Source organism: Cariama cristata, unplaced genomic scaffold, assembly GCF_000690535.1.
Source record: "Cariama cristata isolate BGI_N322 unplaced genomic scaffold, ASM69053v1 scaffold4846, whole genome shotgun sequence".
NCBI classification, from domain to species: Eukaryota; Metazoa; Chordata; class Aves; order Cariamiformes; family Cariamidae; genus Cariama; species Cariama cristata.
In genome coordinates, this window is record NW_009620262.1 from 169,632 (window position 1) to 185,795 (window position 16,164).

General features: G+C 36.8%; 1 protein-coding gene across 1 annotated transcript in view; it reads right to left on the reverse strand.

The window, feature by feature from the left end:
* The window catches only part of ADAMTS18 (ADAM metallopeptidase with thrombospondin type 1 motif, 18), a gene marked incomplete at its 5' end in the record, with an annotated part of 50,038 nt that extends 35,857 nt beyond the window's left edge, over positions 1-14,181 (reverse strand). Inside the window, 9 exons of the mRNA XM_009701550.1 lie at positions 87-235; positions 1,197-1,292; positions 2,332-2,485; positions 3,944-4,081; positions 7,444-7,549; positions 8,168-8,327; positions 9,191-9,274; positions 10,018-10,217; positions 13,899-14,181. Coding sequence (XP_009699852.1) covers positions 87-235; positions 1,197-1,292; positions 2,332-2,485; positions 3,944-4,081; positions 7,444-7,549; positions 8,168-8,327; positions 9,191-9,274; positions 10,018-10,217; positions 13,899-14,181 — 1,370 coding nt within the window. The remainder of the gene's footprint in view (positions 1-86; positions 236-1,196; positions 1,293-2,331; positions 2,486-3,943; positions 4,082-7,443; positions 7,550-8,167; positions 8,328-9,190; positions 9,275-10,017; positions 10,218-13,898) is intronic.
* Positions 14,182-16,164: the final 1,983 nt, after the last annotated feature.

A 16,164-nucleotide genomic window follows, 5' to 3' on the forward strand; every position in this document is an offset into this window, starting at 1 on the left:
CCCTACAGAAATGGACTCTTATTTTTTTGTTCTAAAAACTTAAATAGTTAGTATAAAAATAATACCTTTTCATATCTATGTCTTACTTTGGATTATTGCAGTGTCTTTCTTGATATGTGACCCCACCTCCACAAGTGCGAGTACACTCTGACCACTCAGACCACTCAGACCATTGGCCATTTACAGGCTTGGGTCCATGATCACCGTATTTGACACACTGTCCTCTTCGACACCACTGCCAAAAGAATGCCAAAAAATATCCCATCAGCATTAGCGGTACCTAGTAGGTGCAAAAAAGAAAAAATCCACATTTAAAAGCTCCAGTGCTTAACCCTAATAAACATGAGGTCACCCATTGAACTCAATGAAATAGTTCACAGTAGGACAAGGACTCTAAAGTAAGACATTGACCCACACAATGGTATAGATAAGAAATGTCCTAAAATTTGTCCAAGTTCTGAGTTGAAGATATCTGAGGTACAAATTTTCAAAACTGTTTTCTTGGAGAGTATCCTTTTAGCTTACTCCTCCACAAAAAATCCATGTTATTTTATGGTCCTGTGCTGTCAGAACCTCAAAACTTCCCACATAATTTAAAAATAGCCTGCTAAAATTCTGCTAAAATTTCTCCCTTTTATCATTCAATTCTGAAATATTGCACAAAGAGAAAACGCAAAATAGAACATTTGTCAGTAACTTGAAAATCAAAACAATATTCTACTGGAAGAAAGATTACAGTAAAAGAAAATATTTTGGGTAACTATAGATGAGTGTAAATTAGAAGGTTCAACTAAAACAAATTAGCATGCTCTTTTAGATGATAATACACATGATGGCCTTAGTCTGTATAGCAAATATTATGCCTTAAGGAATGTTTATATCAGAGTGCAATTTGAAGCCTTCATTTAACTTCTGTTACAATTAATGGATTTTCTTACTGATTCAGATTTGCCAGATATATCTTATTCCATAGCTCGATGGGAGAGGCATCCCTCCCTACCATCAGATATGTAACACTGTGAGTACCAGTCCTCACTGTGTATCGCAATGCAATCTTTTACAGAGCAATCCGGAAGTCCATGATAGCAAACCTGGAGGGATCTGGGTAACGCTGGTTTTGACAGGAGCTGGTATTTGACCCAATACAGTCTAAAATCATGTTAGAATGGCATTGGCCTATTTATAAAACAACTTACCATACTTATACCACAAGCTGTTCCTTCTGCTGCTGGCATGAACTTTGTCTCGCACCTATGACCCACTTTGTGACACCAGAGAGATTTGCATATATCCTGAAAAGAAAAAAGTACTCACTACAGTACTCATAATTCTCATTATTTCCTGGTGTTTAGAAAGAGTAACAAATGATGCATGCCTTTGCTACCTTAAAAGCCCTTTTCAGAATTTAGAAAATCCAGTGTTTAAGATTCATAGCACAGCCATATCCTGTATGTTGCCTTCTTGTTTATGCACCATTTCACCACATATTTTTTAAAACTATTTCGAGTGTGAGACTATAATAGAACAAAAATTGTGTTAAAAAGGTCAAGGCTAAAATTTTGTCAAGCCTACAGTGACTATAACACTGCAAAAAGACTAGATTTTATAAAACACAGAAGATATCAGGAAACAGTCTCTTCACAGCACTGTTCACTCTCTCCTCTTTGTTTATTAGCTGCAGAAGAAACACAGCTGCCATCACCTGATAAATGTGGTTAGTATAAAATAAATCAAAATACTCCAGGATAATAACAGGAGTAAAAGAAATGACAATACTTCTTTTCACAATGAGCACTCCAGATTATTTAATAAAATGCCTTCTCTGAAGAGATCTGCAAGGAGTGTAGCAGTCACTAAAATAACAAGTTAATCTAAATTAATCCTTCATCACAACGTCAAGGGTATAAGTTATGTTTTCATTGCTCTAAAATAAACCTATAGATCTTTTTCAGACTTTGCTGTCAATGCATAAGAGCAAAACAAAACACAAGAAACTTAGTCCTTCTTACCCCAGAGCCCACACGCCATGCAACCTTTGATTAAAACTCTACTGCCTGCTAATTTCCCTTAGCTTAGTAGGCAAGGGCTCACAGGTCTTATGTATTCGACTGCATTCCTTCTGACTCCTGGAAAGAACACACTTCCTCCTGAAACTCCCCTGGGATTGTGATATTCCTCAAAAGAGGCCAGTACCTTCAAAGCAAATTGCCAAGCAAGATAAGGTAGAGAAATAGCCCAGGCCTCTGAAGAACACTGTATTACTTGTACTTATTCAGTGTACTGCATTTCTCTAATACAATTTTAACTTTTCAAAAGTATATCAATAGGTACCTTTACAAAGCTGAGGTTGCACAGTTTTGCTTTCATTCCAAATTGCCATTTGCACTGGGTATCAGCATCATAGATCTGCCCTGGCAGTTTGTCAGGGTATTTATATTGTCCTGTTTGCTTAGGTTCATCAATCAGGCAGGCAGCTTGAGCTGTACTATAATGAGAATGTATATTAATCATGACTATGATCTTTATATTGAAATATTTTAATTTGCTACAGACCAGCAAAAACACATAATATGGTATACAGTACCTTTAACTAGCTTTAGAGGTATGCACTGAAATGAGAATATCTGCTTGCAGGAGCCAAAAGATCTTGACATCTTGTTGGTAGCCTGACCTGCAAAGTTTTAAGGAAGCAGGAATTTGCAGGCTTTGGGACTGTTGTGACAACAAGAAAGAATGATGTCAAATTCCTTTCTTCCCCTTATTCCTGTGTAACCAAGAGCAAGGTGATCTAGTCTGCTTCTGTCCGCTAAATGGATTCCCAAAGTCAGGAATCAACAGAATCAACAGGCACACTCCCATTTCAGCATTTGCTTTGCGTGGACTGACAGAAGGCTGTTGCAACTTACTTGCTTTGGGTTGGCTGAGTCCAGCTTAACACCAACGGTACCTTACAGTCTACTTTTTTTCCTTTGGATATGCTTGAGAACTCATGTATACAGAAGGTCACTCTATGCTGGATTTATGTTCCAGGTGTAAGTTTCTTGGACCATATTGCATGTTGGAGCACTTACGTGACTTTGTAGTTTGCAATTTGCTTGTATACTCAGAATATGTTGCATCGTTGCAGCAGAAAAAAAATCATCAGAACTCTGTCATCTTTCCCGGCCACTGCTCTAAGATACTAAGTTGGAATTCAAGGATCAGATCCGCAGAACTATCTAGGTGCTTGATTCTCACTCTAAGGCATTAATATCTAAAATACCTGTATTGGATCTGGGTCTTAGTACTGCTTACACATTTTTTAGTAATCATGTATAGTCTACCCTTGTACGACAAACAAAATAAAAGGAAAGTTGTACAGGAAAGGACTGCAAGTGTGACAACATTAAACATAGACTGAAAAACAGTTCCTTTAAAAGCATCACTGAATAACTCTAACATGCTGGAGAAATAAATGGCATCTTTGTCTTTTTCCTTCCCCCCCCCCGAAACAGTATATGAGAAATGTAAAATGTCCTTACTCATGGCATGAGTTGGATCAAGAGAGAAACTCCAGTGAGAAAGGCCACTAATGTTAATTTACATTTTGTAATGACTTTGGTACCACTCTGTCTGCCCTCTTTTGTGTTCACTTCCTACTAATTCTCTCATAAACCTAGCTGCTGACAGGAATAAAAAAATGATATGCCAGTCATTACTGCAGGATATTCATGGAGGGTAAAATACATTCTTTTGAAACGAGGCAGGACAAAAACACTTATATGCCATACCACGTCTACGCTTCATAAGTCCAGGTGTGTGGGCTCAAATAGTACATTGGTTTGAGCACAGTTTAAGAGAGGTGAATTTCACACTTAACTAATTTTTATGTCTGTTCAAGAGTTCAAATCCAGTTACTAAAGATACATTCCCTGGCACTGGCCCAGATTTACATCTGACCTACCTGAGAAATTTGTTGAGATACTGCCTGCTGCATACAGACCAAGAAAACACTCCATTGTTTCCTGTGAGTGTGGGAGACATAATATTACCCTCAGCTTTTCTACAAGGATTTCCTTCTCCATCATGAATCATACCAAAGCTGAAAAGAGAACCAGGTGTAAGAATGAAAATCTAGATTAGAGAGAAGCAAGACACAATTTGGGGCAGAAGAAATATTTTCTGGGTAACAGTTCTACGCCTGAACTCCACAGGGAACGTGGAATTCACCCCTTTCATTCCAAAGGGATGAAAACATATGCACGATACAAATGACTATTAGTATGAAACAAGTTCCAATAAATAGCGTTCAAATTTTACTGTCATCATACACTTGTCTGGTGAGTCAATTTGCAAGAAAACCCCATACTGGTGATGCAGAGGAGCTCTGCAATGTGAGCTAATGACAAGACACTGGCACATAAGTACCAGAACTGCAGGCTGTGTCAGAAGTTTTACAGTTTAACTATTTCCCTTTCCTGAAGGAGAAATGTTTTGTGGTGAGATGGATGAAAGTAGTGGATCTTACGTTCAGTCACACTTGCACTCGCCTATAAATCCATCAGCTTAAAACATACATACAGTCTGAGCCTTTCTTTGCCTAGTGATAATGCCTGTTAACATGAAGGACATGGAGATCAGAATCCAGGGAGACATCAGTGTTACACAGTTGTAAGAATATAACGTAGCTGTCCTCCTAATAGGAGGGAAGAACTACATAGCTGCATTCAATCTATAGCAAAAGAAGTGGGGTTGAATGAATAGAATACAAGGTATGAATATAAAAATACAATAATTTTTCTAATTTTGGCCACGACCTTGCTATGTTATCTCAGGCAAATCACTTTATTTTCCTCGCCTTTGATACACACTGTCATTTTGTCTAGACTGTAACCTCCTTAGTGGGAATATTGCCTGTTATTGGGTGCTTTGCTCGGTCTGCAGCATCATGAGGCCCTGCTTTCACTAGGAGAGGTGTTAGGATAATACAAAGAATAATAAGCAGTAATAAAAACCATGTTAAAAACGATAAATTATGTGGAGCTTATGGTTATAATAAAGCTAATTTTCAGGTTTTTTGCTTTCACTGTTTTATATTTACTCACTGTACAGGACATCTGTGAATTTCAATGTGTTTTGAATAGAAATTTCATAATCTGTTACTTCAACATTGTAGTACATTGGTGACTTTATGAATGTAATCTGTGCACGTGCAGGGAATATCTAATTTACTGGACTTGATCCTCTACTGTTATAAATCATTGTAGGCTCATCAGAGTTACTGCATGTGTTGCCACCAGCTGAGGCTCCAAACTTGCTAAAATATATGGCTCCTTCTATAAATGGACAAGAAAAGTCCCAACTGAGCTAGTATTTTAGAATCCTTTATAAAATACTAACATTGTTCACATGCATTGCAACCAAAGAATCCACAGTTTATATACCCACTGACAGTGGGCTCTGAACTCCTGAAGGAACTGTTAAGTTTTCAGGTAAAAACACAAACTACTTAAAGAAAACCATAAAAATGTATAACAACTGAAGCTACTCAGTGGATCACGGAGTGTGATCTATACAGTATACAATATTCTCCTACTATGAAACCCTTAGGTTAATATATTCTCAGTGGACCTCAGCACCTCCATAGCTGTCACAGGTTTTTTTTCTTCCAGGAATGTCTGTATCACAAAGATCGAGTTCTGTTGTCTTACACCGCATACTAGGTAGTCTCAGGAACATGAATACGAACAAATGATAAGACATTTTGTATCTGGGGCAGATTTTTTCCAAGAGGTAAGAAGCATTTTATCAGACAAGAGTACGGAATTATACCAAAGAAAGGCTGAATAATAGGAGAATCAAAGGCAGTAGTGAAAAAGAAAAACAACAACATTAAAAAATTTTCAAGCATAATCTCTCAAAGCAAATAAGAAAATAAACAGGAAGGAACGACATTAAGAGACTAAAGGAGATAATTCTTGAAAAATAAGCTATGGGCCTGATTCTCTTCTAATACTGGCTGAAGGGCATTAAAAATGTACTGAGGTCAGTGAAATTGCATTAGTGTGACAGAAGGATCAAACAATATACATTTTACATATTTGGTCCCATTGAAAGCATTGGCACAATTCCCACGGGCTTCGCTGGCAGCTGGATTATTCTTTAATTCCTTGTTTCCCTTCAGATGTACAGAAATCTGTGAAAGGGTCACTCATGTAGACATTAGGTCATAGTATATACTGTAGAGCATATTTCACAATGAAAACTAAATAGTCCTGATTCAGCCATGCAGAATCAGAAGGATTCATGCCTTGACCAAACAGCAGAATACAGTACCACTGCTTTTCAAAGATATTCTGTGCAGTGATGTTGCTGCACAAAATAAAGATCCTATGCCCATATTTTATCTGACCCTTGATTTCAGGTTTGTACTACATACTGAAACTGTACTTCTATACCGTCAGTGGTTAGAGAGAATCCAGCTTGAGCTATGTTAAAACTGAAAATAAAAATCACGCAAAAAGTTATGAAAAAGTAATTCAAAATTATTTGGGGAAAAAAACAGAAGAGCAAAACCTAATCATCTTCTTTAGATTTAATTCAACAATTCAGAGAATAGCTGAAGCTCCATGGAAGATTATTACTGATTTTGTTTGAGACACAGCAGGTCCTTAGGAAAATTACAGCCTTATTACCATAGAAATAAAACGGAAAACTAATGGATACAGATACAGGAAGGCAGAAACCTCTGCAAAGGTTGTTTTTAGCCAAATCACTCATTAAATAGGTAGAGAGAACAAAGAAGGACAGGTTGAATGGAATGAATGGCTCCCAGATCCTATGAAACACTGTGTCTTCTGGGAAAGGGACCTTTGAGAGACTCTAACAGATCACTTCTCTGTACTGTAAGCTGCAGTGTGCCTTCTGTTTTTGGAGCAACCACACTGATACTAGAAGTAATTCTGCTACCAGAACATGGTAGCACTGCGGGAAGCTTGTAGATTATTATTGTCAGCTTTTACTGTTTGTCCTGCTTATCACTTGGAATATATAAAATGTCCCCCCCCAAAAAAAAAAAAAAAAAGCACCCTGGGCAGCTGATTCACCATTTCATGCTAAAGGACACACTTCTGACTGAAGAGCCATGGCTCTGTTTGGCCTAAAATTGCCTACAGCTTTCCATCAAATTAGAAACAGTTGTGAGGTATCTGTATCAGAATAAAATCCCTTGCCTATGGTAGCAAAATGAATCAAAATCCCACAGTGGTTATTTTTATGATTGTTGGAGAGATGATATTTAATAAGGCCAGTGCATTAACTGGATGCTGTATATATTCTAATCATTATATAGCTCACTATAAATGATCCATATTTAATTGATATATATTAACTGGCATCATGTTTCCATTCACTTACATATTTATTCATAGAAGGAGCATGTAAGACTCATGAAAAATAACTTACTTGTGTCCAGATTCATGAGCAATTGTAAAAGCCAGTCCAAGACCTGTATCTTCATTAATGGTGCAACTACGGTATTTGCTGCACATGCCACTGATAGGTGCAAATCCTGAAGGAATGAAGCAGTAGAATAGATTGTTCCTCTACAGAATTCCAAATACGCATATCATCTGCACTGGCCCTAATAAGCCACTCTATTGTGGTGCATAAAGATGGCCGTCTACTTCATCAGTTTTATCATGGAAGAATTACAGCAGACTTTTATTTGACAATAAAGGGACTCCTGTATAAGAATTATAAATCAAACCTAACCTCCCAAAAGACACTTTACTTGTAAAGATTATTCTTTCCCCACTGTCATGCCTTTATAGCTCCCAAATTAGGGAGGAATCCCATTCAAAAAGGGCAAGTAGTCACAAAAAAATAAAATCAGAGTGGCTCAGAATTATTCTCAAAAAAAAAAATATTCCTTGAAGAGGTGACAGTCCAAAAGGATGTCTTCAGATAGCTTACGTTGCCACTTTTTCTGGGGCAATGATACCAGTAATGCTCTTTTTCTTCTAGGTACCTCAGACAATTATGTAAAAATAACAGTTGTTTGTTCTTCAAGAAGGCTAACATTATGTGTAAAGATGGACTTTTTTGTTCTAAAACATTTCAGTCTCTGTGAATCAAGATGCTGCTGTTGACACCCATGAGTTTCTCAGAATGTGTTTTCATACCATACCTAAAGTATCACAGGGTTCATTTTTCCAAGAGCAGATATCAAAACCCGTAAGCAAGATGGCATGATCATGGCGCTTTCCATTCTTCCCAACCAGAGCAGATTGCCATTGACAAAAGCTGTTCAGTGACTGGTCTGCATGGTGGTTAATCAGTAATCCACCCTGTAGATATTTCACAGACACAGAAATAAGATGCTTTCATCAGTACTTGAGTAAGGTGATTGAAAGAATAAGAGTTGGTTAGGGAAAAGGGAATTACTTTTTCATATTTGTTCTAAATAAACTTATGTATTCCCACGTTAACTGTCTGTGATGACCAATTCAGTTGCTGAGTGAATCTATTACAATTGTAAAATAAAATTGCATCGCTCCCCAGACACAGATACTTTTGAAGTCAGTGGTTGGAATTACGGTATACAAATATATTTGATTCCTGATAAAGCTGAACACCAAACCATTTTGAATCTTGTGATTAAAATGTTTGGAGATTTCTGTGGAGGAAAAGTATTATCCAAGTAGACCAACCCATCACAAATTTCTTTTCTTCAAAAGAGACTTTGTATTCTTTTGTCTCAGCACCCTTACCAAAAGCATCACCTCCACTCCCACCTTTTGTTACATGCTATCTTCAGTTTGGGACTTCTGACTCCTTCCCTCTGCTGATCATCACATCCTGGAAAGCCCAGTTCAAAATCTTTTTATTTATTTAAATACTTCTTAAGTAGATTTCTCATTCCAGCCATTTCAAGAAAATGCTGGAAATTGTTACGTTTTATCTTACTGGAAGCATTTCAAAGTTTCTAAAGAACATTTATATGAAATGAAGATTTTAGTGTCAAAACCTGAGAAGCAGTGAAATGCAGAAAGTGTGATTTTGGAGGTTTCTGTGATTTAATCTTCTTCTCATGCTTTATGTCTTAAGAAACCTCTAATGAAAGTTCACGTGCGTAACGTGGGAACACCCAAATCTCTCTGTGAACAGTAGCAAATGAAGTATACCACACAAAAATTCTGACACAACTTACAGGCTCTTGTTCCAAAAGAAGAAGGCTCACAATGATAATGTTTATATCACTTCCAATTGTTCCATCTTTAAACAGACTAGAGACCTGCAACAATTGTTGAAAAGGAAATATCATCTACATGTATATTTGTTTTTTTAATAGACTAAACATATGTATTGAGTTATTGCATTGGGCTTCAATTTCCAGCACAAATTAATGGAGTTATATACCTTGCAGGATTAATCCAAAAGAGCTTAACCCAGAAGAATTATGCCCCAAACTACTACACTTACTCAAAAAACTTGAAAACCTTCTATTGAATTCAATGGGCTTTGTTCTCTCCTTGGTCTCCTGGCTCAAGTGTAATCAAATTCAAAGTTCAAGTTTTGCAGTACAAAACTAAAGAGCAAAGCCACACAGGAAAACATATTTCTAGTTAAATTATATTATTTTCCCCAAAATAAATTTGTACTTTCTCAAAAATTTTTTTCTTTCAAGGCAAGACATCAGACAAACCAGACTAAGATTCATGATACCAAATGAAATGAAAGTTTCAATTTCAGAGTATCCATCTGTTTTGTACTACACAAGAATTATTTTAAAATTTAACATTTTAATTATTTTCCAAGTTTTTTTTTTTTTTACCCTACAGTACTGATGCCAGAGCTGTGATAATCTAGGCATGCATTTTTAAAGATCTTTTTGATGTAAGTAATACATTAGATGAGGTTTGAAGAAAGGCTTCTGTAAGGTGCCCCTGCTCTTTTTGGTACTACTATTTGTCTAATGGAAGATTCTACTCTGACCTAACAATATTCCAGAGGGAAAACAGTTACACCACATCTTACCATATTCATAACTGTTAAGATGTATGTTGTTACATTTTCCTTGCCGTGTTTCTCTAACATTTTTTTATCTGCCACAACAAGGGTTTCAACATTTAGACTTCCATTTTTCTGAATTTTAGCAGATGATCTTTTGAACCTTGCAGAAGTCCCATATTCATCTGAGCGAATGTATGTCTCTTCTGTGGGTGGCTTAGGTGCATCTAAAAGGAAATAAAACTCAGTTTTGGAAAGGGTTCAGATCACCCATGAACAGTTTAATCAGAAAATGAAGCATCACAGGTTTACAGCCTGAGATTATTTTTACAGTATGTGATTTAATACTTATGGCTAAGTTCTTGTATATTTTTTAATAAAGACCTGATTCACTTCTGAGGAAAGGATGGCTACAGGGAGAGAAGGAAATAGGAGAATGACATTCCTATGCAATAAACAGTTTTAAATAAGGAATTAATCTAATAAATTGGTAGCAACTGTGGCAAAAAATACATACAGAATTTTTAACAGAATATCTACATTTTTCCTGTCCTTTTGATAACTTCCTGAGGTGTTTGGCATGTGCTACTTACATAGCAGTTGGTAAAAAAAGTCCTTTCCACAATAAATGTCCACCATCAGTACAGAAAGTAGGCAGATATCACAAGTAAGATTCCTGCCAGCCCGCTATTGTGATCGACATTAGCCTTCTATGCAAATTTTCCACTGAGATTAAAACATATTTATTTAGTATAGGGAAATGTCAGGCAACAGCAAGGAGGGCTTGACAAGAGGATACGTGCATCCAGCCTGCACACCCCGATGCCAGGGTGCACTTTTTCCCTCTGTGCTTGTGTAGCATGGTCAATGGCACGCTTAGAGAATGGTCTCTACTCCATTGCTTCAGAAAGCCAGGAAGCGGGAAAAGAAATCTATGTCCTACATCCTCCTGTTATTCATAGCTTCTTTTGCATAAACCTACACTGCCTTTGCATCAATAATTAACTCAAAGGCCACTTTGACATACTACTTGGATAACAATAGGATTTTTTTTGACACAGGATGTAACATGACACAAGCGAGGGAGTCTCAGGTAATTAAAAAAATCCTGCCTGTGCCTCATCAGAAATTTACTCCAATGACAGAGCTAAAACAGATGCTACTTCCTTCCACGCCAAACTGGGAAATCAAGAATACCACAGAATGCACAACAGTGGTCTGCTTTCAAGAACTAAGTCACTCTGAACTGTATTTAACATTGCAAGTGACTGTGCTAGTAAGATTTTAAAATGTATCACTCATTATAAACAATTGTTCTTTACAAGCTCAAAGAAATTTTCTCTTCTGGAAGCACATGAAGACATGCCTTACCCAAGAGTGAAGCATTCAGTTCAAGGCACATCAATTTCCATGTACTATTTTGAAGGCAACACAACTTCAAGGCATTTGATTCATAAATCCATGAGCAGTCGAGTTTTGCTCTTGAATTAACTTCACTGCTACTAATACAACCTAAGCAGCAGCAATGTTTCAAGTATGATTTACTAACTACAGTCCATTAACTTCTCATGATCTAAAAAGATTTAGATTGTGAAGAAGAGTTTGAAAGATGATTAACTGGCTTCTCTAGTGCTCACAAATTGCCAGCATATGAAATTTTAAAAGATGGTGAGTAGGACAAGCTACTTTCATGACACTAAAAGTGGCAGTGTGCTCTTCCCTTTTACTGTTCAGCAAGCTTGGATTCATTCTTAGGTCAGGATAAATTAACCTTGACTAGGCAGTGTTAATAGCAGAGAACTGCCTTTCGTAGGACTGCATTGTGAATGCCTTTGCTCATTCAAGCTGAAATTTTCTATTCCAGGTGACCAGACTGGATTTTGCTGAAAATTTCAAACTGATATGACTCCAGATCTCAGAGCAAGACCAGGAAAGCAATGTAAAAATTAAAAATTAAAAAAAAAAAAAAAAGAAAGGAAGAAGATGAAAAAAAGTCCCAAATACTCATAGAAGGGGTGTTGCCTTTACCGGAGTGATCCGAGTGATATGTTTTCTTCTGTGTCTTATATTTGCCCCTACTCAATTAAACAATCACATGTGATTTTATTTGTAGGACTGCATTCATTCAGTGAACATGAGATCAATTTGTTTTATAGATTAGCCAAGGCCGGGTGTGGAAATAGGTTGCTATTTTTCAGAACTCCTCCTTCCTTTCTCTCAGAAGGTTACAGGTATGTACTGCATGAAGTGAAAGACCGCAGGATGTGAAAAGAAAGAGTTTCATGGTTAAGGTATTTAAATGCAACCTTGCTGAATTGGATCCTAACAGTGTGTCTGATGCTGAGTTCCTAAGCAATGATGGGTAAATCACATACTAAAATCATCACAGTTGGATGCTAACTGCATGTTCTTCATTTAACATAAACTCAGCTTGAATATGCAGCTAAAAAGTCATAGTTGTAACTGAAATATTGAATAAACAGATACACATATGCAATTACAGAAGCATATATTCTGATAAATATTTTAAAGAAAAACTCAGTTTATCGATTTGGTACCCAGAAGCAACACTTATTTTTGACCTCTCCTGTGTCTGTGAGTCCCATTTATAAGACAGGAGTAATGATAATATCTTCTCACATCCCAGAAGGTTATGAAAATGCAGTGCTTAAAATACACTCATTTATTATAGGGATAAGCACTGTGTAAAAGCTCGAGAGGACATGAATAATTCTGAAGTTGGACAAGCAGTAACAGGAGGTACAGTAAATAAGGTGCAAGACCATGGTGGACAATGCAAATAAAATAAAACACTGTAGAGTAGACGAGCTAACTTAGCACCGTTACCCTATGCTCTGAAGTAGGCAGCAGGAAAATCAGACAGGAGGGAAAGGTAGTATGTAATGAGGTAGTTTTGAACATTTGCATCAGTATGCAAATCATAGGTTGAATCATAGGCTTGTGCATCTGGCATTTGAAGTCTAACTTTCAAATCTAGGGTGAAGGATTTTTGAAGAAGCATTCAATTTTTGACAAGCAGTTTTCAGGCCTCAGATAGACCTGTGTCTCAGCCAGCCACCTTTCCCACTACCTTCTTTCTCATTCCTTCCCTTCTATTTGTTTTCTCTTTCTTCCTTACACACCTTTTGGAAAAGGAACCTCCTCATTTTCTCAGACTCAGGTAGGAAGTCAGAAGAATATAACTGTACTGAGACAATGTTTTCAATACTTGTGCAGTCCTGGAGACCCTCATTAAGAAACTCAGCTCAGAAGGAGACCAGCTTTCAAAAAGAATCAACTGAATGCTGTAAGTACAGATATAGGATCCAAGGGAGCTCTAAAATGTTCTGCAATTTGATGGCCTAATGAAGGACTTAGAATAGACCTTGGCAGGATAATATATTCCAATATGTTTTTAAGAGGTGGCTCCAAAATCTTATTTAAATAATTTACATAGGAGGTTCTTTTTGAAGATCTCAGTTCCTGAAAATTTCATTATCAAATGGTGAGTTCTGAAAAACTTATTCTCTGTTCTCTCAGAAATTAATTATTTGGAAGACTTTTTCCCCATCTCCAAGCCTAATTAGTTATATGTTCCCAAACTAACAAAAAGCAGCTCAAGGACTTGGCATCCATCACTGTGCAGAAGTGCTTACTGAAAACTACATCAATGTCAACAAAATCATGCAAGGGATCTTTTAATCTAGATAGGGAACAAGAAAACTAAATAGTGATTACATCAATTTAAAGGAATAATAAAGTTTCTCATATCTATTTCACTTTAGAAATGTATAATCTAAAATTATTGTGTCTCCATCACAAAGACGACCATGAACCACACCTCAGAATCCCCATACAGTCTCTAAGAGCCCTTATTTCAAACAAGGAGAGAAAGTTTCCTTACATACATTTCTTGCGACGCCCACAAAAATGTTGCTTTTGAAACCTTCCATGGTGGTAACCATTTGCTTGAGCACGGTACTTGTAGGAAGTGTGAATTCTGTGATGACCAAAAGAAAAGTATTTGGAATTGGACTCTACTGTGTACCGGTGCACCTTCTCTTCTGCAGTTCGTTTATATAATACATGAGGATGGTGGCCAGCAGGTGATGTGTAGTTGTGCTCCTGTGCTAGCCGCTGAGGTAATGGAGATATAAGGAACTCGATCTTCCGTGTCCTTATCAAACCTGACTAAAAAAAAGAAACAGCACCACAAATTAGAGAAAAGACTGTCAAGGTTCACAGTTGGAAGATGCTAGTTCTTAAAGTGATCTCCCTTCAAAGCCTAGACAGATTGAAATGTGCTCCTCTAAATCATATTTACTCAAGATATAATCTAGATAGTCTTCCCAATTAAAGTATGCATTGTTTCACTTTGGAGATGACCAGGTTTCACATTTGGTAACACACAAAATAAGAATGTTGTGGGACTGGCAGCATAGCATCTTCACACAGTACCATGAATAATTTCATATGCAATATTAAACCATTCTTCACAGTATAAATTTGTTTGTATGTGTGTTTGTGTACAGGGTATACAGTCTCACATAAAAAGAAAATGCTTTTGGAAAATGCAACTTCTAATAAATGCATACATTAGTAAAACAAAATATTTGAATTAAGATTCAGGTTATTTTCAAAAGAAGGTATTACCAGATGGGAACCCCAGACTCAAGGTGACTCTAAGTAGAAACGTAAGCACCTTATGGTACAGCCGCACAAAGTTGAAGCATCTGAACCTTTTAGTACTATCATTTAGTAATCAACTCCCTGCAATTCAATCATCATAAATGCAGTCTAAAATTTATGCCCTCCTACAAGAGAAAACTGATCAGTGAAAGCAAGTATCTGATTGTTTTCCTTCTTGGATCCCTGAAAGACAGAAGTAAGTATGGGAAAACTACACTGTAGTTTTCACATAGTATCTGTGCATAAAACTGCACATGTGATGAAGTGTTTCCAGGATCAGGGCCAGGGAAATGTGGGTGGCACTGAGGAAGTATTTCCATGCAGCTCATTAATCAGTTATGATTTTATTTCATTTCTTGGTTTTGTAAAACATGTTGTAATAAACACTCCTTTTTACCAAGTCAAAAACCAAGAAGTTTCATCAGGTAATTCTATTACATTATATATGTAATAATAGATACAGATTTTTGTTTTGGATCAGTGAGGCTCTACCGTGTGCCAACACCCTCCTGCCAAAATTGACATCCCACGAGGACTGCATATCTCTTATGCTTCAGAAAAATATATGCAGACAAAAAATATCAATTCAAATCATCTTGCCCAACATCTTAAGTCCTCCCAGATCATGATTCCACCTCCTTCCTCAAAAAGTATTTTTTGAAAATGTACGAAATGTATGTATCACCTATTCCCTTCTGAAATGGATGCTTTTCTTTAGCCTAACCTCCTAGGACCGGAATGCCAAGAGTATCAGAAGGAGAGTGGTTTGAATGCCTAATGTAAGCATTGTATTTCATAAGGATTTGTGGAATTTTCTGCACTTTCGGAACTGTGTCCCATGAGGAAAACGCAACAGAAAATGAAAAGCAAGTGAAAATAGAAAGTTACATATGAAATCTTCATAGCTTTACCTGTTTACTAAGCTAATGCTAAAACTAACTTTAAGTCTATTCCAGCTGAAAATATTTATCAGAGATATACAGGTCCTCAACAGTCTATAGTCCTACACTATGCCCTTTTCATGGAAATTCACTTCTGTCTTTCCAAATCAAAGGTAGCTTTGCAGTACTCCCCAATATAAGCATCTGTCACAGGGGCCTAATAATAGCGCTCATAAAATCATACTGTGATCTTAACTTTGACAACAGAAGAGATTCCATATTATGAACTGGGAGGGTCTAATTGCCTCCTGAAAAATGATATAAAAACAAACATAGATGATATTCTGATTAACAATTTGCCCCCTCTCCTTTCTTCAACATGAGTTCAAAATTACATATCTCAGTCTATATCTGCTTAACATTCTAAATGAAAGTTAAAATTGCCTCTGTCGATAAGAGACAGGCTTTAAATAATTGACACAAATTTAACTTGCCTGCAATAAGTTGGCATATTTCAAATGTCAGATCACATTTGGTCACGGCAAAGTACTTTCCTGTAGGGAAGAAGACTAATATTTTAATCCTTCTGATGTGTGTCATCACA